This window comes from Saccopteryx leptura, chromosome 3 (genome assembly GCF_036850995.1).
Source record: "Saccopteryx leptura isolate mSacLep1 chromosome 3, mSacLep1_pri_phased_curated, whole genome shotgun sequence".
NCBI classification, from domain to species: Eukaryota; Metazoa; Chordata; class Mammalia; order Chiroptera; family Emballonuridae; genus Saccopteryx; species Saccopteryx leptura.
Window position 1 is genome coordinate 128,623,029 of NC_089505.1, and position 22,216 is coordinate 128,645,244.

The following is a 22,216-nucleotide window of genomic DNA, read 5'->3' on the forward strand; positions in this document are numbered from 1 at the left end:
CCGGCTCAACAAACGCGCGAATGCAGTGCAGTACTAGGTGCATGGCGGGAAGCTGGGTTTATCCACCTCCCAGGAGCATTGGGGGAGGGGGGCTGCGCTGAGGGGGCGGCCCGGCGGGGCAGGGGTTGTCCGAGGGCTGGAGGGAGCCGGGTCGGCCTCCCCGAGTGCCGCGGAACTCCAGGCGCGCGGGCAGGCGCCGCCCGGAGGGTTGAGAGAAGAGCGCGCGAGCCGCCGGAAGCTGTCGCGCGGTTCTCGGCGCCGGGACTCGCAGGACCGTGGCGGGAGTACCCAGGAGTTGTCATGGAGCTCCCTAAGCCGGTCGCCATCTCCGACGGCAGCACCGACGACGGCTCGGGCTCGTTCCTAGAAGAGTTCCAGAGCCAGCATTATAGTGGCGGCTTCTGCGAGAACCAGTGGGAAGAGGTGGGCGGGCCCGTGGGCTCGGCGCACACGTGGGGGCGTCGTGCGGCCTTTTCGGCACCGTGCGTGGAGACGCCTCCCTCAGCCCCGGACCCCTGGCGCTGCCGCGGACCGGTGGTTCCCACTCAGGGTTAAAAATCGGCCTCGAGGGTTTGTGAGTTTTCTTAATCTGTCAGTACATTTAGGAGTCCAGGTTTTGGAGTCGGGCAGACCTGTGACTCCACCACTTACTGGCTCCAGTACTGGGTTAGTTGCTTTAGCTTCCCTGAGCCGTCTCCCGGATCTATAAAAGTGCCCTGACTATATATAGCTCGGTTCTCACAGGGTTGTAGCAAAGATGAAGTGAGATGGCGGGGAAAGCGCCGGGAACGAGAACGTTGAGCGCTCTGTAAGTGATAATTACTCCCGCTCTTGTATGCTATGTAATAACTGAAAGAATCTTTAGAGGTCGTTATCCTACATTCTCATCTTACAGATAGGAAACTGAGGCCTGGATAGGGAGCGACATAGCCAATCATGATGTTTTTGCAAATCATGAAAAGTAAGGCAACTTTGATGGGGATACTTAAGAGTTGGATCTACTCAGTGGCAAATCCTATTTGTACAGTTCATTCTTCTCTTAACTTCTAGGAATTTGAAAAGATCCCCCTGTTTATGAAGAAAGCCCCATCAGAAATTGACCCCAGGGAGAATCCTGACTTGGCTTGCCTCCAGTCAATTATTTTTGATGATGAGCGACCTCCAGAAGGTATCTTCCACGACTCTAACATTTGTTTTGTATCTCCGTTGAATTGAGGCAAAGAGTGAATTGTTCTGATATGTAACAAGTAGTAGTTAGCCTGAGATAACTTACCACTGTTTATTCCACGTACAGTTTTTTGGACACCTACTAAATGCTAGGCATTAGGGATTCAGGGATGAAGAAGACTGCCCTCCAAGGTCGTGCTCCAGTGGGTAGCCAGATTGTCTTCAAGAATCAGGACAGATGTGTGTGTTAAGTGCCAATATGTAGCTATATACTAGGCACTGCTGGAACACTGAGGGCAGAGAGGTATTAGTGTACTCATAATGGATCAGACATTGGAACTGAATCTTAACAATTTTGTAGGCTCTTACTAGGGTGAGGGGTGAATTTGCATTCCTGGGGAAAAAAAATAACATAAGCAAAAGCAGAGAAGTGTAACCCTCCCAATTTCTTCTGTAATTAAAAAAAAGTTCTTCAAGAGCTAGGGTAAATATGCCCTTTTCCTGTATGCTTCCTTTTTTTTTTTTTTTTTTTTTTTTCATTTTTCTGAAGCTGAAAACAGGGAGAGACAGTCAAACAGACTCCCGCATGCGCCCGACCGGGATCCACCCGGCACGCCCACCAGGGGCGATGCTCTGCCCACCAGGGGGCGATGCTCTGCCCATCCTGGGCGTCGCCATGTTGCGACCAGAGCCACTCTAGCGCCTGGGTCAGAGGCCACAGAGCCATCCCCAGCGCCCGGGCCATCTTTGCTCCAATGGAGCCTTGGCTGCGGGAGGGGAAGAGAGAGACAGAGAGGAAAGCGCGGCGGAGGGGTGGAGAAGCAAATGGGCGCTTCTCCTGTGTGCCCTGGCCGGGAATCGAACCCGGGTCCTCCGCACGCTAGGCCGACGCTCTACCGCTGAGCCAACCGGCCAGGGCCTTCCTTTTTTTTTTAAAGCACTTAAGCTACTTGGTAAAATATTTGGAATTGATTGTAGCATTAAGTACACATGATTTTGCATCTCTATGTTAATACCCAGTTTATAGTATTAATTTTTGAGTTTTCTTTCCCTGTTGATGTCTTCTATTTGATTTATTATGTTTCATTCATGATTTAAAATGCTTTTAATGAGCCTCTCAAAAAATAGAAAATAGTGATTATTTCTTCTTTTCTTTGCAGAACAGGCCAAGACTTATAAAGATGAGGGCAATGATTACTTTAAAGAAAAAGAGTATAAAAAAGCTGTGATTTCATATACTGAAGGCTTAAAGAAGAAATGTGCAGATGCTGATTTGAATGCTGTTCTTTATACCAACCGGGCAGCAGCACAATACTATCTGGGTAATTTATTCCATTACTGAGTGCTTGCTAAAGAGCTAACTTATGACACATAAAGCTATTATGATGGCTAGTAGAGAGTTAGAGTGTCAGAGGAAGAGGAGCTGCTTATCCCAGATACCTAGGATTGTTTATTCTAATTAAACTCTGATCTTCTAGGTAAACTTGGTAAAAAGAGAAACCAGATATATTGCATACTTTTTGCTTTCTGAACCAAATGAGTGACATCAGATATCTTAATGTATGAGTTGGTATTACCTGGGATTTTTAATTTAACTTTATTTTTTTAGCCCAAATGCTCTGTTGCCTCAAATGTCCCCCACCCTACCCATAGCCTTCTCAAGGATGCTCGAAGTATTAAGGTAATAAATATCTTTGTATGAGAGAAACTATATTATCTGAGGGAGAATTTCTCAAAAGAGTATTCTGTGGGACTCTTGAAGGAAAAAATATTCTTTGGACAAGTAAGTTTGGAAAGTGCTGGTGCTTTGTGGCAGATTTACAGTGCACATTAGTATGCTGAGGACTCTGAGATAGCCTACAGCAAAGAACCTTACCCCCTGATTCTCAAGTTTTGTAAGCCTCTTCTTCAAGTAACATGTGTTAACATATAGTACTGTTCTGCAGATGTGACTTTGGGAAACACTGATTATTTGCTGGTTATTAGTCTTGGTCATTTTAAACACATGTTTTTATTACAGAGTTTAGAGGGGACCTGGGAATGATTCCAGGCATTTCTGAGGGGCTGGGAGACAATAAGCCTGTGGTCTTGCTGGGATGAGGCTGTTGGACTCATCACTATGAGCAGTTTCTCCTCAACCATCATCTGCTCCAACTGTTTTCTCATTTAGCCTGTTTTATTAAAAAATTTTCAAAAGTAAGAGTAGTATAGAACTTTAGAGATTATTTGGGCCAGCCGACTCTCTCATTTTGCATAAGCCCAGAGAAGGGACCCTTTGCTTAATGCCAGAACCTAGACTAGAAACCCAGGCTTCTAATTTCTAGAGCAATACATTTTCTTTATTCAGCTGTCAATATTCTGTGCCAGGCACTAGCATTGTAGAGATGAGTAAGACTTGACTTTTACTGTGTGCTAAGCATTGCATTGTGAACAAGAGCTACATAGTTCCTTTCCTTGGGGAACTTAAAGGATGTCATTTATAGGGCTAATAAGAACAAAAACACCTTGCAAGAAAAGAAAGTGTACGCAGGACACCAGAGGAACAGATGCATAATAGTAAAAGCTATTCCTTAAATTTGTCACTGGTATGGCTTACAAAACATTTTCTCATTTGTTATCCCTCTTGACCTCATAGCAACTATGTAAGGTAGGATACATTCTTTTTTTTTTTCTTTTTTAAAAATTTAATTTTTAAAAAAAATTTTTTTATTTTAAAAAATTACGATTTTTGAAAAAAAAATTTATTTTTATTTTTTAGGAGAGAGAGGAAGGGGGAGAGAGACAGAGACAGGAACATTGATCTGCCCCTGCATGTGCCTCAACCAGGGATCGAACGAGCAACGTCCACATTTCAGGATGCCACTCTAACCAACTGAGCCATCTGGGACAGGGCGGTAGGGTGCACTCTTAAGCCCTGGCCGTTTGACTCAGTGGGAGAGTGTCAGCCCGGCATATGGAAGTCCTGGGTTCGATTCCCAGCCCCGGGCACACAGGAGAAGTGCCCATCTGCTTCTCCACCAACCCTTTCCTCTCTCCCTTCTCTATCTCTCTCTTCCCCTCCTGCAGCCAAGGCTCCATTGGAGCAAAGTTGGTCAGGTGCTGAGGATGGTTCCATGGCCTCCACCTCAGGCGCTAGAATGGCTCTGGTTGCAATGGAGCAATGCCCCAGATGGGCAAAGCATCACCCCTTAGTGGGCTTGCCTGGTGGATCCCGGTCAGGCGCATGCGGGAGTCTGTCTCTCTGCCTCCCCGCTTCTCACTTCAGAAAGATACAAAAAAAAAAAAAGAATATTGTTGGATCACAATGTACCCACCAAGGTATGCTGATTTGCTCTGTAATTTACCATTAGAGTGCCCTTTTCCCATATCTGGATATTATCTCTTTAGTTTTTACCAATTCATGTACATTTTAATTTTTCTAATTATTTGTGATGTTAGACATATTTTCATATGCTTATAAGATAGCCATCTATAGTTCCATGGATTGGTTGCCTTATATTATGCACATTTCTAAGGCTTTTGATGAGCATAATTATATATTTTTTTCTAAAAACAGTTGCTCTGATTTCTTTTTATCCAAGATTGTACAAGATTTTTGTCTTTATGCACAAAATTTATGAAATATTCTGATCTGAAAACTTGTTCTTTCTTGGCCCTGGTCGGGTGGCTCAGTGAACACAGCATCAACCCAGTGTGTCAGAAGTCACAGGTCGCTTCCCAGTCAAGACATGTACAAGAAGCAATCAATGAGTACACATCTGAATGGAAAATTAAGTGAAACAATGAGTTAATGTCTCTCTCCTCTCTCCTGTCCTTCTCTTTCTCAAATCAACAGAAAAAATTTTTAAAAACTTATACTTTCTTTTACTAAATCATGTTTCATTAGGCAATTTTCGTTCTGCTCTCAATGATGTGACAGCTGCCAAAAAGCTAAAACCCTGCCACCTCAAAGCAATAGTAAGAGGTAAGTGTTGTACCACTGCAGTTTACTTTTCATTATGGAAAAGTTAGTACTTTACCAAGAGTTGAGACATTTTAAGCTTTGATATTATGGTGCTAAGGTACTAATGAAGTCACCTTATTTTTGCAATCTTGATGTTAAAGTTCCTGGTCCTTATCAACAGCAGCATGCTATTTTTAAAAGAATTGCCCAGTCTAACTCTTTGTGTTTCAAGAATTTGTAGAAAAAATGGAAATTCCTCATTTCAAACTAATAAAGAATAAAATTAATTAAAATAAAGCAGTTCCAAAAGCCAGATTCTAATTTTTTTCCAAATTAGTTAATTGAAAGGTGAGATCTTCAAATGCCATGTTAATGTTAATTAAAAGATAAGTTATGGGACCTTTGCTGATAACTCTGATGCTAAGTTGTTCCCAGATTATTTCTTCTGTGTAGTCTGACCTTTCTATGTAATAATAGTGCTTTTATTACTTTTATACTTCATCTGTTTTTTGAGAAACTCAAAGGTGCTTTTCAAATTTTAATTTATTCCTCACATATTAATGTTTCCTATATTCCCATGGACGAACTTAAAATGCTTTATCAGTTATTCTTCTTTAGGTATTTATGAATAGGGATGCTAAATACTATAGATCAGTGTTTCTCATAAGTAAAGAAGGTACTGAACAAAGATTGGCAAGTATGTTGAGTGTAGTCCTGTGGAATTGGCCTCAGGCTGGAAGTCTGTAATCCTTGATTGAATTGTCAGTTTTACCTTATCATGTGGCCTTGGTAAGACCCACTCCAAGCATCAATTGGTTCATCTTTGGAAGATGAAGTTGCGTTCCGTTGACATCTAAGCACCTGCAGTTCTGATAGTTTGAAATTCTGTGGAAAGCCTAAGAGGCTAACTGGTGGAAACTGAGCATGATTAAAGGAGAGGCATTGTAAACTGACAGCCGTAAGGAACAATTTTAAGAGAGACCTAATGTGTCTAGTCTTGCCATTGCTTCAATGGCAAATTCTGCTTTCTCACTCCAATTAGAAAAATCTCCTTCGATGAGCTTTATCTCATTTGCAGATAGAGAACCTGAAGCTCAGAGATGCTCAGTTCTTTATCTAATGCCTAGGTGGTAAATAACAGCCAGATTTCTATCCCAGATCTTTCTGATTCCAGGGTCTGTGCTTTTTGCCACTAAGCTTTAGCCTTTCCTACTTTAAGTTTCCTGAAGACTAGGGAGGCTCCCAGGGGTTTTGAGCTGAGTGCCTAATGCAGTACAAAGGGCTTTATCTGTTTTCCCTTCAGGGTGCTGGCTGGTAGCTGGTGGAGGTGGGGGTTCCTCCTCAAGGGGGCCTCATTCTGTACATGTTGTCCATGGATCCTAAGGGTTCTGTGTTCTGCAGGTGCCTTATGTCATCTGGAACTCAAAAACTTTGCTGAGGCTGTGAACTGGTGCGATGAGGGGCTGCAGATAGATGCCAAAGAGAAGAAGCTTCTGGAAATGAGGGCTAAAGCAGACAAACTGAAGGTTGGTAGCAAAATCAGTAGCCATTTGGCATTTAGTTAGCATTATTGAATTAGTTAGCATTCCCCAGACTTTGTCTTTTTGGTCATTGTAAGCTTTTTCTTTAAAAACAAAACTGAAAACCAGTTCCAAACATTGGAATGCTGGAGGACATAGACAAGTAAACAAGTAAATGGTTATAGTGTGGTAGATGCAAGCAAGAATATATAGTAGTCCTGGTATCTAACTTTGTCTTGGCCAAGAGAAAGCAGAGATGGGGGTAGCAGAGGTTTGCTGAAAGAGTTGATACCTACGTCTAATCTCTTTAAGACTGAGCAAGAATTTACTCAGCTGAAGGAGGGTTAAGGGGAATATTCCAGACAGAAGAAAGCAGAGCTGATTAATCTTGGGTTAGTTCCTGATATTTCTGAAACTCAATCCCCTCTTTGAAAATAGTGAACAAAATATTTACCTCAAAGTTTATATTATGAGGATTAAATGAGAATGTATATGTGTGTACATGTGCACACTTCTAAGCACATTTTCCAAACATATAGTAAGGACCAGATAAATTCGTGGCTGTTATGGTTTGAATAAATAAGGAATGACATAAGACTTGTCACAGTCTGGCTGGGTGTAGGGGTGGAGGGAACATTTGTCAAAAACAATTAGAGGCAGTTATTTAAGATTGTAGTTGCCTGAGGCAGTGGATAACAGTTGGGGCAAACAGTAGTAGGCTTACCAGAAAATTTAAAAGGAAAAGCTGAGGAGAGCCTGTAAGAATGAGATTCTATAAGAGATTTGTAAAGCTCTAACATATTTCTGGCAATCTATAAGGTCACATGTGTGCCTAGGGCTATGCATATGCTCAGGAAAGATCTAAGAAGGCCCTAACTCTTCCTTCTGTCTGATTTGGAGGCTTTGTGCAAGCAGGAAGTGAAGGTTAAGGCTGAATTATGAACTGCTTAGGTGAGAGTTGGAGGTGTGCCCTAATATGTACACACTGAGTCCCTTGAGAAAGACTGGGAGACTTTTTGGTTTCAGGCCTTTAGGGAAATCTGTCTAGTCATTAGCTGAACACTAAGCTAACTGGCTGGAGAATTTAGTGGTCACAAACAAAAGAGTACTGGCTTTACAGAAGTAGTTCAGTAAAGTCACTAAACAAACAATAACAGTAGCAACAGCATAAGCTGGGGAGGGGAGACAGAAAATCTGATTTCCAGAGTTGCTACATTATATTTAAAGTGTCCAGTTTTCAACAAAATTATAGGACGTGCAAAGAAAGAAGAAAGCAAGTATGGCCGTATACAGAAAAAAATGAAATATGAATGATAAATATGAAACATACAATACAGGTAAATCAAGACAGAAAGCAGGCCTTGGCTGGTTGGCTCAATGGTAGAGAGTCGCCTGGGGTGTGGACATCCTGGGTTCAATTCCTGGTCAGGGCACACAGGAGAAGCGCCCATCTGCTTCTCTACCCCTCCACTTCTCGCCTCCTCCCTCCTCTGCAGCCATGGCTCGATTGGAGCAAGTTGGCCCTGGGCGCTGAGGATGGCTCTATGGCCTCCACCTCAGGCACTAAGAAGAGCTCAGTTGCTGAGCAACATAGCAATGCCCCTGATGGGCAGAACATTACCTCCAAGTGGGCTTGCTGGGTGGATCCCAGTCGAGGCGCATGTGGGAGTCTTTCTCTGCCTCCCCTCCTCTCACTAAATTAAAAAAAAAAAAGCAGATTAATAGCTGCCAGGGGTTGGTGGGATAGGATAAATAGGAACTGGATGCTAAAAGGGCTTGGGGTTTTCTTTCAGGTATTGAAAAGTCTTGAAACTAGATAGAGGGGATGATTGCACAATATTGTGGATGTACAAAATGCCACTGAACTGTATACTTTAAAATAGTTAATGGTTAATTTTATGTGATGTGAATTTTACCCTAGTTTTTAAAAATTAAAAAAATATAGTAACCATAAAAGACAAAATTATGGATAAATAGGACTTGGTCATAATGTAGAAAGAAGATATATGATTAAGAAGAGTAAAAGGCAAGCCATGGAGTGGGATAAAATATTTGTAATACAAATATCTAATAAAGGATTTGTATCCAGAATACATAAAGAAATCAATATAAAAAATGTAAGATGTGGCAAAAGAAACACCTCTCAAAAGAAGATTTACAATAAGCACATGAAAATATGTACAGTATTATTAGTCATCAGGGAAATGCAAATTAAACCTCAGCAGGGTACCAGTTTATAAGACTGACAATACCAAATATTTGCAAAGATGTAAAGCAACTGAAACTCTAATGCATTGCCAGTGGGATAGAGAATGATATGACTGTTAGAAGTCAGATCGGCAGTTTCATTTACCTATCTTATGACCCAACAATTTCACTCCTAGTTCACCTAGCGCAGTGGTCGGCAAACTCAGTCAACAGAGCCAAATATCAACAATACAATGATTGAAATTTTTTTTGAGAGCCGAATTTTTTATTTTTTTATTTTTATTAAATTTAATGCAGTGACATTGATAAATCAGGGTACATATGTTGAGAGAATACATCTCCAGATTATTTTGACATTTGATTGTGCTGTATACCCCTCCCCCAAAGTCAAATCGTCTTCTGTCACCTTCTATCTGGTTTTCTTTGTGCCCCTCCCCTACCCCACCCCCTCTCCTTCCTCGCCCCCTCCCCCCTCCCCCCACCTCCCACCCCCATTGCCATCACATTCTTGTTCATGTTTCTGAGTCTCATTTTTATGTCGCATCTATGTATGGATTCTTATAGTTCTTAGTTTTTTCTGATTTACTTATTTCACTCCGTTTAATGTTATCAAGGTCCATCCATGTTATTGTAAATGATCCGATGTCATCATTTCTTATGTCATCATTTCTTATGGCTGAGTAGTATTCCATAGTATATATGTACCAAAGCTTTTTAATCCACTCATCCTCTGACGGACACTTGGGCTATTTCCAGATCTTCACTATTGTGAACAGTGCTGCCACAAACATGGGGGTGCATTTCTCCTTTTGGAGCCGTTCTATGGTGTTCTTGGGGTATATTCCTAAAAGTGGGATAGCTGGGTCAAAAGGCAGTTTGATTTTCAGTTTTTTGAAGAATCTCCATACTGTTTTCCACAGTGGCTGCACCAGTCTGCATTCCCACCAGCAGTGCAGGAGGGTTCCCTTTTCTCCACATCCTCGCCAGCACTTACTCTGTGTTGTTTTGTTGATGAGCACCATTCTGGCTGGTGTGAGGTGATATCTCATTGTGGTTTTAATTTGCATTTCTCTAATGATTAGTGATGTTGAGTGTTTTTTCATATGCCTATTGGCCATCTATGTCCTCTTTGGAGAAGTGTCTATTCATTTCTTTTTCCCATTTTTTGATTGGATTGTTTGTCTTCCTGGTGTTGAGATTTACGAGTTCTTTATAAATTTTGGTTAATAGCCCCTTATCAGATGTATTGTCAAATATGTTCTCCCATTGTGTAGTTTGTCTTTTTATTCTGTTCTTATTGTCTTTAGCTGTGCAAAAGCTTTTTAGTTTGATATAGTCCCATTTGTTTATCCTGTCTTTTATTTCACTTCCCTGTGGAGATAAATCAGCAAATACATTGCTCCAAGAGATGTCGGAGAGCTTACTGCCTATGTTTTCTTCTAAGATGCTTATGGTTTCACAGCCTACATTTAAGTCTTTTATCCATTTTGAGTTTATTTTTGTGAGTGGTGTAAGCTGGTGATCTAGTTTCATTTTTTTTGCAGGTAGCTGTCCAATTTTCCCAGCACCATTTGTTAAAGAGGCTGTCTTTACTCCATTCTATTTCCTTACCTCCTTTGTCAAATATCAGTTGTCCATAGAGCTGTGGGTTTATTTCTGGGTTCTCTGTTCTGTTCCATTGATCTATATGCCTGTTCTTATGCTAGTACCAGGCTGTTTTGAGTACAATGGCCTTGTAGTATAACTTGATATCTGGAAGTGTGATACCTCCCACTTTATTCTTCTTTTTTAAGATTGCTGAGGCTATTCATGTTCTTTTTTGGTTCCATATAAATTTTTGTAATATGTGATCTATATCTTTGAAGTATGTCATTGGTATTTTAATTGGTATTGCATTGAATTTATAGATTGCTTTGGGTAACATAGACATTTTAATGATGTTTATTCTTCCTAACCATGAGCACGGTATATGCTTCCACTTGTTTGTATCTTCCTTGATTTCTTTTATCAATGCTTTGTAATTTTCCAAGTACAAGTCTTTAGTCTCCTTGGTTAAATTTACTCCTAGGTACTTTATTTTTTTGGTTGTAATAGTGAAGGAGATTGTTTCCTTAATTTCTCTTTCTGACTGTTCATTGTTGGCGTATAAAAATGCCTCTGATTTCTGAGTATTGATTTTATATCCTGCCACTTTGCTGAATTCATTTATCAGGTCCAGTAGTTTTTTGACTGAGACTTTAGGGTTTTCTATATACAATATCATATCATCTGCAAATAATGATAGTTTTACTTCTTCTTTTTCAACTTGAATGCCTTTTATTTCTTCTTCTTGTCTGATTGCTGTGGCTAGGACTTCCAGGACTATGTTAAATAAGAGTAGTGAAAGGGGGCACCCCTGCCTTGTTCCTGATCTTAAGGGTATTGCTTTTAATTTTTGCCCATTGAGTATGATGTTGGCTGTGGGTTTCTCATAGATGGCTTTTATCATGTTGAGGTATGTTCCCTGTATTCCCACTTTGCTGAGAGTTTTGATCATGAATGGGTGCTGGATTTTATCAAATGCTTTTTCTGCATCTATTGAAATTATCATATGGTTTTTCTCCTTTTTGTTTATGTGATGAATCACATTGATTGATTTACAAGTATTGTACCAGCCTTGCCTCCCCAGAATAAATCCCACTTGATCATGGTGTATGATTTTTTCCATATATTGTTGGATCCGGTTTGCTAATATTTTGTTGAGGATTTTAGCATCTATATTCATCAGAGATATTGGCTTATAATTTTCTTTCTTCATGTTGTCTTTGCCTGGTTTTGGAATCAGAATTATGCTCGCCTCATAAAAGGAGCTTGGAAGTCTTCCTTCCTCTTGAATTTTTTGAAATAGTTTGAGAAGGATAGGAGTTAGTTCTTCTTTGAATATTTGGTAGAATTCAGTTGTGAAGCCATCAGGCCTGGACTTTTCTTTGTTGGGAGTTTTTTTTGTTTTTTTTTTCATTTTTCTGAAGCTGGAAACGGAGAGACAGTCAGACAGACTCCCGCATGCGCCCGACCGGGATCCACCGGGCACGCCCACCAGGGGCGACGCTCTGCCCACCAGGGGGCGATGCTCTGCCCATCCTGGGCATCGCCATGTTGCGACCAGAGCCACTCTAGCGCCTGAGGCAGAGGCCACAGAGCCATCCCCAGCGCCCAGGCCATCTTTGCTCCAATGGAGCCTTGGCTGCGGGAGGGGAAGAGAGAGACAGAGAGGAAAGCATGGCGGAGGGGTGGAGAAGCAAATGGGTGCTTCTCCTGTGTGCCCTGGCCGGGTATCGAACCCGGGTCCTCCGCACGCTAGGCCGACACTCTACCGCTGAGCCAACCGGCCAGGGCGTTGTTGGGAGTTTTTTGATAACTGTTTCAATCTCATTTGGTGTAATCGGTCTATTTAGGTTTTCTGATTCTTCCAGATTGATTTTTGGAAGATTGTATGTTTCAAGGAATTTGTCCATTTTATCTAGGTTGTCTAGTTTTTTGGCATACAGTTCTTCATAGTATTTTCTTACAATATTTTGTATTTCTGTTGTGTCAGTTGTTATTTCTCCACTCTCATTTCTAATTTTATTTATTTGAGTCCTCTCTCTCTTTTTCTTGGTGAGTCTAGTTAAAGGTTCATCAATCTTGTTTACCTTTTCAAAGAACCAGCTCCTAGTTTCATTGATCCTCTGTATTGTTTCTTTAGCCTCTATGTCATTTATTTCTGCTCTGATCTTTATTATTTCCTTCCTTCTACTACATTTGGGCTTTACTTGCTGTTCTTTTTCTAGTTCTTTTAGATGCAGGGTTAAGTTGATTATTTGAGCTTTTTCTAGCTTCTTAAAGAATGCCTGTAGTGATATGAACTTCCCTCTCAGTACTGCTTTTGCTGTGTCCCATAAATTTTGAGTTGTTGTATGCTCATTGTCATTCGTTTCTAGGAATTTTTTATTTCTTCTTTGATCTCATTCTTAATCCATTCATTATTTTTTTTAAGTTTAATTTTTTTTAATTTATTCATTTTAGAGAGGAGAGGGAGAGACAGAGAGAGAGAGAGAAAGAGAGAGAGAAAGGGGGAGGAGCTGGAAGCATCAACTCCCATATGTGCCTTGACCAGGCAAGCCCAGGGTTTTGAACCGGCAACCTCAGCATTTCCAGGTCGATGCTTTATCCACTGCGCCACCACAGGTCAGGCCATCCATTCATTTTTTAACAACCTGCTGTTTAGTTTCCATGTGTTTGAGAATTTTTGAGCTTTTCTGTTGTGGTTCATTTCTAGTTTCATGCCGTTGTGATCGGAGAAAGTGCTTGATATGATTTCAATCTTCTTAAATTTGTTGAGACCACTTTTGTGCCCTAACATGTGGTCTATCCTAGAGAATGTACCATGAGCACTTGAAAAGAATGTATATTCTGCTGCTTTAGGGTGAAAGGTTCTGAAAATATCTATTAAATCGAGTTAATCTAGTAAGTCCTTTAAGTCTGCTGTAGTGGCCTTCTTTATCTCTTACTATATCCTTTGTTTTAAAGTCCAATTTGTCTGATGTAAGTATTGCTACCCCAGCTTTTTTTTCATTTTCATTTGCATGAAATGTTTTTTTCCATCCTTTTACTTTCAATCTATGTGTATCTTTTGTTCTAAGGTGTGTCTCTTGTAGGCAGCATATGTATGGGTCCTGTTTTCTTAACCACGCAGCTATCCTATGTCTTTTGATTGGATCATTTAATCCATTTACATTTATGGTTATTATTGATATGTAGTTGTTTATTGCCATTTTATTCTCTTTTTTTTTTTTTTTTTTTTTTTGTATTTTTCTGAAGCTGGAAACGGGGAAAGACAGTCAGACAGACTCCCGCATGCGCCCGACCAGGATCCACCCAGCACGCCCACCAGGGGCGATGCTCTGCCCCTCCGGGGCGTCGCTCTGTCGCAACCAGAGCCACTCCAGCGCCTGGGGCAGAGGCCAAGGAGCCATCCCCAGTGCCCGGGCCATCTTTGTTCCAGTGGAGCCTTGGCTGCAGGAGGGGAAGAGAGAGACAGAGAGGAAGGAGAGGGGGAGGGGTGGAGAAGCAGATGGGCACTTCTCCTGTGTGCCCTGGCCAGGAATCGAACCCGGGACTTCTGCACGCCAGGCCGATGCTCTACCACTGAGCCAACCGGCCAGGGCTGCCATTTTATTCTTTAAAGCTGTATTCCTGTTTTGCTATATTCTTTTCCCACTTTGATCTGTTTACAACAGGCCCCTTAACATTTCCTGCAGCATTGGTTTGGTTGTAATGAATTCCTTGAGTTGTTTTTTGTCTGGGAAGCTTTTTATTTCTCCTTCGATTTTAAACAATAGCCTTGCTGGATAAAGTAGTCTTGGTTGTAGGTTCTTGTTCTGCATTACTTTGAATATTTCTTGCCATTCCCTTCTGGCCTCAAGTGTTTCTGTTGAGAAGTCGGATGTCATCCTTATGGGGGCTCCTTTGTAGGTGATAGCTTTTTTTTTCTCTTGCAGCTTTTAATATTTTCTTTTTATCGCTTAGCTTTGGTATTTTAATTATGATGTGTCTTGGTGTAGGTTTCTTTGGGTTTCTCTTTAATGGAGTCCTCTGTGCTTCTTGAACTTGTGAGAGTTTCTCCTGCATTAATATAGGGAAGTTTTCAGCTATGATATGAGTGAACAAAGTCTCTATCCCTTGTTCTTTTTCTTCTTCTTCAGGAACCCCTATGATGCGGATGTTATTTCTCTTCATGTTGTCACAGCGCTCTCTAAGAGTTTCCTCAGATTTTTTGAGTCTCTTTTCTTTTTTCTTCTCTGCTTTCATGCCTTCATTCCAGTTGTCCTCCAACTCGCTGATTTGATCCTCAGCTCTATCTATCCTGTTTTTAATTCCTTCTATTGTGGTCTTTATTTCTGATATTGTATTTGTTATCTCCAACTGATTCTTTTTTATACTTGCTATTTCTTTATTTAGGTGTTCATAATGACCATCCATTGTTATTCTAAGATCTCTAAGCATCCTTACAATCATTATTTTGAACTCCGCATCTGGAAGTTTGATTATTTCCATATCACTCAGTTCGTCTGAAGGTTTCTCTTGTGGTTTCATTTGGATTGCACTTTTTTGTCTTTTCATTATGTCTGTGTTTGGGTGTTTTGTTTGTAGAGCCAGTTGAGTCTAGGCTTGGTGTTGTCTGCCTCCAGTTTTCAGTTGTGTTATTTCTAGATCCTTGAGAGCTGAATTTTTAAAATTTTAACTATATAGGTAGGTACATTCCTTATTGAGGTAGCACCCACACGTGGTATTTTGTGGAAGAGCCACACTCAAGGGGCTAAAGAGCGGCATGTAGCTCGCGAGCTGTTGTTTGCCGACCACTGACCTAGGGGAAATGAACCCAGGTTCATAAAGAGACTTGTATAAGAATGCTCAAAGCCCATTTTATTTATAATAACCTAGAGCTAGCCCTTGTGTCCAACAAGAGGAGAATGGATTAGCAGAGTGCTGTGTATATACCATGGAATATTACTTGGCAATAAAAAGAAATGAATCTTTTGGTGGGATGGGAGGGAGATTGACTGCAAAGGGACATGAGGGAACTTTCAAGGGAATAGAAATGTTCTCTGTGGGCCCTGGCCAGTTGGTTCAGCGGTAGAGCGTCGGCCTGGTGTGCGGGGGACCCGGCTTCGATTCCCGGCCAGGGCACATAGGAGAAGCGCCCATTTGCTTCTCCACCCCCACCCCCCTCCTTCCTCTCTGTCTCTCTCTTCCTCTCCCGCAGCCAAGGCTCCATTGGAGCAAAGATGGCCCGGGCGCTGGGGATGGCTCCTTGGCCTCTGCCCCAGGCGCTAGAGTGGCTCTTGGTCGCGGCAGAGCGACGCCCTGGAGGGGCAGAGCATCGCCCCCTGGTGGGCAGAGCGTCGCCCCTGGTGGGCATATGGGGTGGATCCCGGTAGGGCGCATGAGGGAGTCTGTCTGACCGTCTCTCCCCGTTTCCAGCTTCAGAAAAATACAAAAAAAAAAAAAAAAAAAAGAAATGTTCTCTGTGTTGACTGGAGTATTGAGTCCTCAGGGTATACATTTGTCAAAACTTATTGAACTGTACACTTAAAATTTGTAAATTATATCTCAACAAAGTTGGTTTTAAAAGAGGAAGCAGCAAATTCCATAGTTCAGGGCTCCTCTGACCTGAGCTAATGGTTGTTTCACTTTAGGTGGACTATTGGGACCCCACACTTCAGGTGAGACAGCAGGAAACCATATCCACCCACTTGCATCCCATTAATCCTAGTAAAAAACATGAAACTGCCTGACCAAGCAATGGCACAGAGGATAGAGGATTAGTCTGGGATACTGAGGACCCAGGTTTGAAACTCTGAGGTCACTGGCTTGAGCGCAAGCTCATCTGGCTTGAGCGTGGGCTCACCAACTTGAGCGTGGGATCATAGACATAACCCCAGGGTCACTGTTTGACCCCAAAGGTTGCTGGCTGGAAGCCCAAAATTTCTGTTTCGAGCCCAAGGTCACTGGCTTGAGCAAGGGGTCACTGGCTCGGCTGGACCCCCCCATCAAGGCACATATGAGAAAGCAATCAATGAACAACCAAGGTGCTGCAACTATGAGTTGATACTTATCATTTCCCTCTCCTCCTATCTGTGATACTTCTCATTTCTCTCCCCTCCTGTCTGTCTGTCCCTGTCTTCCCCCCTAAAAAAAATATATATGAGAGTCTAAGTCAGGGGTCGGGAACTTATGGCTCACGAGCCAGATGTGGCTCTTTTGATGCCTGCATCTGGCTCGCAGACAGATCTTTAATAAAAAAATAATGTTAGCCTGACCAGGCGGTGGTGCAGTGGATAGAGCGTTGGACTGGGATGCAAAAGACCCAGGTTCGAGACCCCGAGGCCACCAGTTTGAGCGCGGGCTCATCTGGTTTGAGCAAAAGCTCAACAGTGTGGACCCAAGGTCGCTGGCTCAAGCAAGGGGTTACTCGGTCTGCTGTAGCCCCAAGGCACATATGAGAAAGCAATCAATGAACAACTAAGGTGTCGCAACAAAAAACTGATGATTGAAGCTTTTCATCTCTGTTCCTGTCTGTCCCTATCTATCCCTCTCTCTGACTCTCTCTCTGTAAAAATAATAATAATAATAAGAATAACATTAAAAATATAAAACATTCTCATGCATTACAATTCATTTCCTATTGCTCATATTCATGGTTGCGGGTGGCTGGAGCTAATCACAGCTGTCCTCTGGGACAACAACAAATTTTTATTGGATAATGCATAACATGCATGGGTCGTTGTATGGCTCTTACAGAATTACATTTTAAAATATGTGGCATTCATGGCTCTCTCAGCCAAAAAGGTTCCCAACCCCTAGTCTAAGTCATCCTTAATTATCCATCTTAATCATTCTCTAATGTGGGACCAGACACTGGTCAAGTGTAGCTCAACTAGGAAGGCAGAAATGGACATAGTTCCAGGGGTTTCCATGGGTGGGGCATGCTTGATAGTGTAATCAAACTTGCTAACAGCATAAAGGATTTCTGTAGATCTCTTGGCAGACCGTATTAGAGAAGAAATGACCAAGAATTAACCACTATCTCTCTGAAAGGGTATCTTTGTTCACAAGAAAAATAAGATCTGTATTAGTCTCTATAGGGCATTTTTGGGGAGGATGAGGGATAGGTCGTGCTATACTTTAGAGCAGAGGTCAGCAAACTGACCCACTGGCCAAATCCAGCCTGTGGCCTGTCTTTGCATATTTCTTGGAACGAAGAATGTTTTTTACATTTTTAAAGGGTTATAAACAAAAATAAAACCAGGTAATATGTGACAGACCATATATGGTCTGCAAAGCTTAAAATATTTACTCTCTGGCCCTTTATGGAAGGAGTTCGCTGATCCCTGTTGTTTTTGTTGTGTTTTGTTTTTAAGGTGAGAGAAGGGGAGATAGTGAAACAGACTCCTACATGTACCCTAACTGAGATCCACTCATCAGCCCCATCTGGGGCTGAGGCTTGAGTACCGAGCTATTTTAAGCACCTGAGGTTGATGTGCTCCAAGGGAGCTATCCTCAGTGCCTGGGACCATGTTCGAACCAATTGAGCCATTGGCTGTGGGAGGAGAAGAGGGAGAGAAGGAGGTGGGGGGAAGCAGATGATTGCTTTTCCTGTGGGCTCTGACGAGATTGAACCTGGGACACCTGCATGCAGGGCCGATGCTCTATCCAATGAGTCATTGGCCAGGCCGCTGATTCCTGTTAATCTGTAATCTTGAGAATAAGAGCAGGATCAACTGGTTTGGGGTAGATTAGGAAAAAAGGAAATCTACGTTATATTTCTACCAGGTTAAGTAGACTGGTGGTACTTTTCTCTTATGGGTTATAATTGTGCAAAAGGCATAGCCTCTGATAGGTTCTTGCCCTGGGTTTTCCCAGTCATACCAGTGAAGCTGAAATGCCCCATAGTGGTATACATGTGATGTCAGGCCTTCTACTAAGAATGCCCTTTCTCCTTCATCTGGTGGAATCTTCCTTGTCTTAACCCACCTCCTCAGAGAGGCAGAATCAGTCACTTTCTCTTCTGTTTCATAGCACTTGGTACACACTGCCAGGGGAACACATAACAGACCTTTTACCTGTCTGTGCCCCTAAGTAGACTGAGCTCCTTGGGTACAGGAACTGCAGATTTTTAAATTTCTGCTGCCACTTGTCCTGACACCCAGATATGTACTAACTGAACTTGGCCACTGGTATCCCTTGACAGGGGTCTGGATTGGCTAGAGGCCAGAGATAGTAATTTAGGAGCAGGTTGGGGTAACAAGAGAAAGCAAGTTCCCTAAACTGATACATCTGACTTTTGTTTTCAGCGAACTGAACAGAGGGATATAAGGAAAGCAAAGTTGAAAGAAAAGAAGGAGCAGGATCAGAATGAGGCTTTACTCCAGGCCATCAAGGTGAGTTCTCAAACCTTATGTCCTTATGGTCTTTTTGGTTTCATTCTTTGGTGAGTTAAATTATGCACCCATTTAAGTGACTTACCGACTTAGGGAACTTCACACTACTAAGATGCACTACATTAGTCCTTCCCCACAACATCCCATCTGTTAACACAGTGGTCCCCGACCCCCGGGCCGCGGACCAGTACTGGAGTATTTATATTTAAGTCTGAACGATGTTTTATTTTTTAAAAATGACCAGATTCCCTCTGTTACATCCGTCTAAGACTCACTCTTGATGCTTGTCTCGGTCACGTGATACATTTATCCGTCCCACCCTAAAGGCCGGTCCATGAAAATATTTTCTGACATTAAACAGGTTCGTGGCCGGCCCTGACCAGTTGGCTCAGTGGTAGAGTGTCGGCCTGGTGTGCAAGGGGTCCCGGGTTCGATTCCCAGCCAGGGCACACAGGAGAAGCGCCCATCTGCTTCTCCACCCCTCCCCCTCTCCTTCCTCTCTGTCTCTCTCTTCCCCTCCCGCAGCCAAGGTTCCATTGGAGCAAAGATGGCCCGGGCGCTGGGGATGGCTCCTTGGCCTCTGCCCCAGGTGCTAGAGTGGCTCTGGTCGTGACAGAGCGATGCCCCGGATGGGCAGAGCATCGCCCCCTGGTGGGCATGCCGGGTGGATCCCGGTCGGGCGCATGCGGGAGTCTGTCTGACTGCCTCCCCGTTTCCAGCTTCAGAAAAATTTTAAAAAAATTAAAAAAAACAAACCAGGTCCATGGCCCAAAAAAGGTTGGGGACCAACTGTGTTAACACATTAACAGATTAAACAAAATGGAATACTTCTGATTCTCCATCTAATCCACATTCACAATAAGGATTTGGTCATTTTCTAAAATGTAGAATATTGGAACGCTCAGGCTTTTGTACACAGACCTGATTTTGTTTCTCTCCTTTAGTCTTAACTTTGCATTTCAGAAACTTCACTCTACAAAAGATAGCATATACACAAAGCCATACATATTTTACCAATAGTTTAAAGCAGAGGTCAGCAAACTGCAGCTCTACTTGTTTATGTGTTACCTATTGTTTTCACACTACAATGGCAGAGTTGAGTAGTTAACTTCAATAGAGAACATTTGACCCACAAAGCCTAAAATATTTCTTATCTGACCCTTCACGGGAAAGTTTACCAACCCTGATTTAGGAGATACCATCAAAGGCAGTTTTGATTACATATAATTTTCCCCTCGTTCATAGCCTTAGGAATCTTCACACACATACATAAGAGGTGACTTTACTCTTCAGACCTTAGGTTTATCCTTATTTCCATGAAATAGTCAAGGCTAAGTGCATTATTTTTAGTATTCCATTATTTTTAGTATTCCATGTCCTAGCTAACCTGAAGTGTTTGCCATTTTTGTACATGCCAAACTCTTGATCTTTTCTGTGCCTTTGCACATGCTGTTCCTTGGGCGGGCTGGAATGCCCTTCTGCCTTTCCTGCTCCTAATTCTCTTTCAAAGTCTTTGTTCAAGTCTTGGCATTCCCCAGTCACCTCCAGCCCCAGGTTGAATTAATTTTTCATGGTCTACAGTTCCACATGTTTACTTCTTACTGTATATTGTACTATTTCCTTAGCTATCTGCCCACTAGACAGGCCATGAGCAGGGTCAGGAGAGCAGGACCCATGTCAAGCTCATCTCTGAGGTGGTTGATATCTGGAGAAGTTTACTTAAACAAATGCCTACTATGTGCTAGGCCTCAGAGATGAGGAAGATAAATTAGAGAGCTTGTAGTGCATGGTCTCCCTGTTTTAATGAAATGGTTTGCATGCTTCCACACAATAAGGTTTCTGTGCATTTCTGTCTTTACCCCAGGCTAGGAACATCAGGTTAGTTTCTGAAGCTGCCAGTGAGGATGAAGATTCTGCCTCAGAAGGTCTAGGTGAACTGGATGGGCTCAACTATGAGAATCCCTGTGGAGCCAGGCTGAGAGTAGATGACCAGGGCAGACTGAGCTGGCCTGTGCTCTTTCTGTACCCAGAGCATGTCCAGTCGGACTTTATCTCTGCTTTTCATGAGGACTCCAGGTACTTACTTGCACAAGAACCCTCTGTTGTTGCTTGCGTGCTCTTTTCCTGCCATCTCTGCAGAAGGGACAGGTGGATTTTTGGTTGAGGAGGGAAGAGAACTGTAGAGGGTTTCACTCTGGTTTGGCTTGATCTCCCTCCTGTAGCTGATTTCTCCCTTTGCTAACTAGCTTTGCTAGTGACAAAGTAGTTGTCAAGTTCATAGAGACAGAACTCTCATTGTATTGATGGGCCTGTAAGGATAACACTGCAGTACAGAGTTTGTACATCTGTGGTGGGATATGAAATCATTGTAGGTAGTACGTGCATAGTAACTTAAGTATATATATATTAATTAGAAAAACTATGATTTGCAGTTTAACATGTGATTTACTAGGGTTAATGCTTAGAATGTAGCTAAATATGAAGAATGTTGTTAAGCTTGAGTCAGGCTTAAATTTAAAGAAGTTAAAATTACTGTGTCAAAATAGGACAAGTGATACCCATATACATTTTGGGTACTGTTGTCAAAATGGCTTACACCTCCATTTTATGTTTTATACATTCCTGATAACTCTTATTTGGTGTCTGGGGACTGTGATATGGGAAAGTGGGTCATGAGTTATTGATACCCAAAAAGTGCATGTTATATCCTTAGGTTTATTGATCATCTAATGGTGATGTTTGGTGAAACACCCTCTTGGGACTTAGAGCAAAAATACTGCCCTTATAACTTAGAGGTAAGAGAAGTTTTATTTTGTTCCTCTATGGGATTTTCTGAGGGGGGTGGAGGTTTCATTGCTTTTTAAAAAAAAATTGTAAAATATACGAACATAAAATGATAAAATATATAAAAATAGTAAAAATAGTAAATCTTATGTTCTGTATATTTACCATAAAATACAATTTTTAGCTATTTTAATTATAGTTATGAAATTATATATAATTATTATTATAGTTCAGTACCATTAGGTACAGTCACATTATTATGCAATCATCACCACTATTCATCTCCATTTTCATCATCCCAAAGTAAACGTCTGTATCCATTAAATAACTCCCTATTTTCCCTTTCCCCAACCCCTAGAAACCACCGTTGTACTTTCTGTCTCTATGAACTTGACAACTACTTTAGATACCTTATATGAGCAGAATCATACAATATTTGTCTTTGTGACTGGCTTATTTCACTTAAATAATGTCCTCAAGGTTCATCCATGTTGTAGCACATGTCAGAATTTCCTTTTTAAGGCTGAATAATATTCTATTTTGGGGATTAAAAATAATCACAAATTACAGTATAAAGAATTTGTCTTCTAATCATTTCAGAATAAGATACCAACTGATCCCCCATTATCCCT

The 22,216-nt window shown here is 41.9% G+C and overlaps 1 protein-coding gene across 1 annotated transcript in view; it reads left to right on the forward strand.

Annotated features, from left to right (window-relative positions):
* The first annotated feature begins 238 nt into the window (after window positions 1-238).
* The window catches only part of TTC4 (tetratricopeptide repeat domain 4), a 30,999-nt gene continuing 9,021 nt past the window's right edge, over window positions 239-22,216 (forward strand). The window contains exons 1-8 of the mRNA XM_066376379.1: window positions 239-423; window positions 1,051-1,168; window positions 2,328-2,489; window positions 5,054-5,131; window positions 6,512-6,636; window positions 18,714-18,800; window positions 20,665-20,876; window positions 21,514-21,595. Coding sequence (XP_066232476.1) covers window positions 301-423; window positions 1,051-1,168; window positions 2,328-2,489; window positions 5,054-5,131; window positions 6,512-6,636; window positions 18,714-18,800; window positions 20,665-20,876; window positions 21,514-21,595 — 987 coding nt within the window. The 5' untranslated portion in view covers window positions 239-300. The remainder of the gene's footprint in view (window positions 424-1,050; window positions 1,169-2,327; window positions 2,490-5,053; window positions 5,132-6,511; window positions 6,637-18,713; window positions 18,801-20,664; window positions 20,877-21,513; window positions 21,596-22,216) is intronic.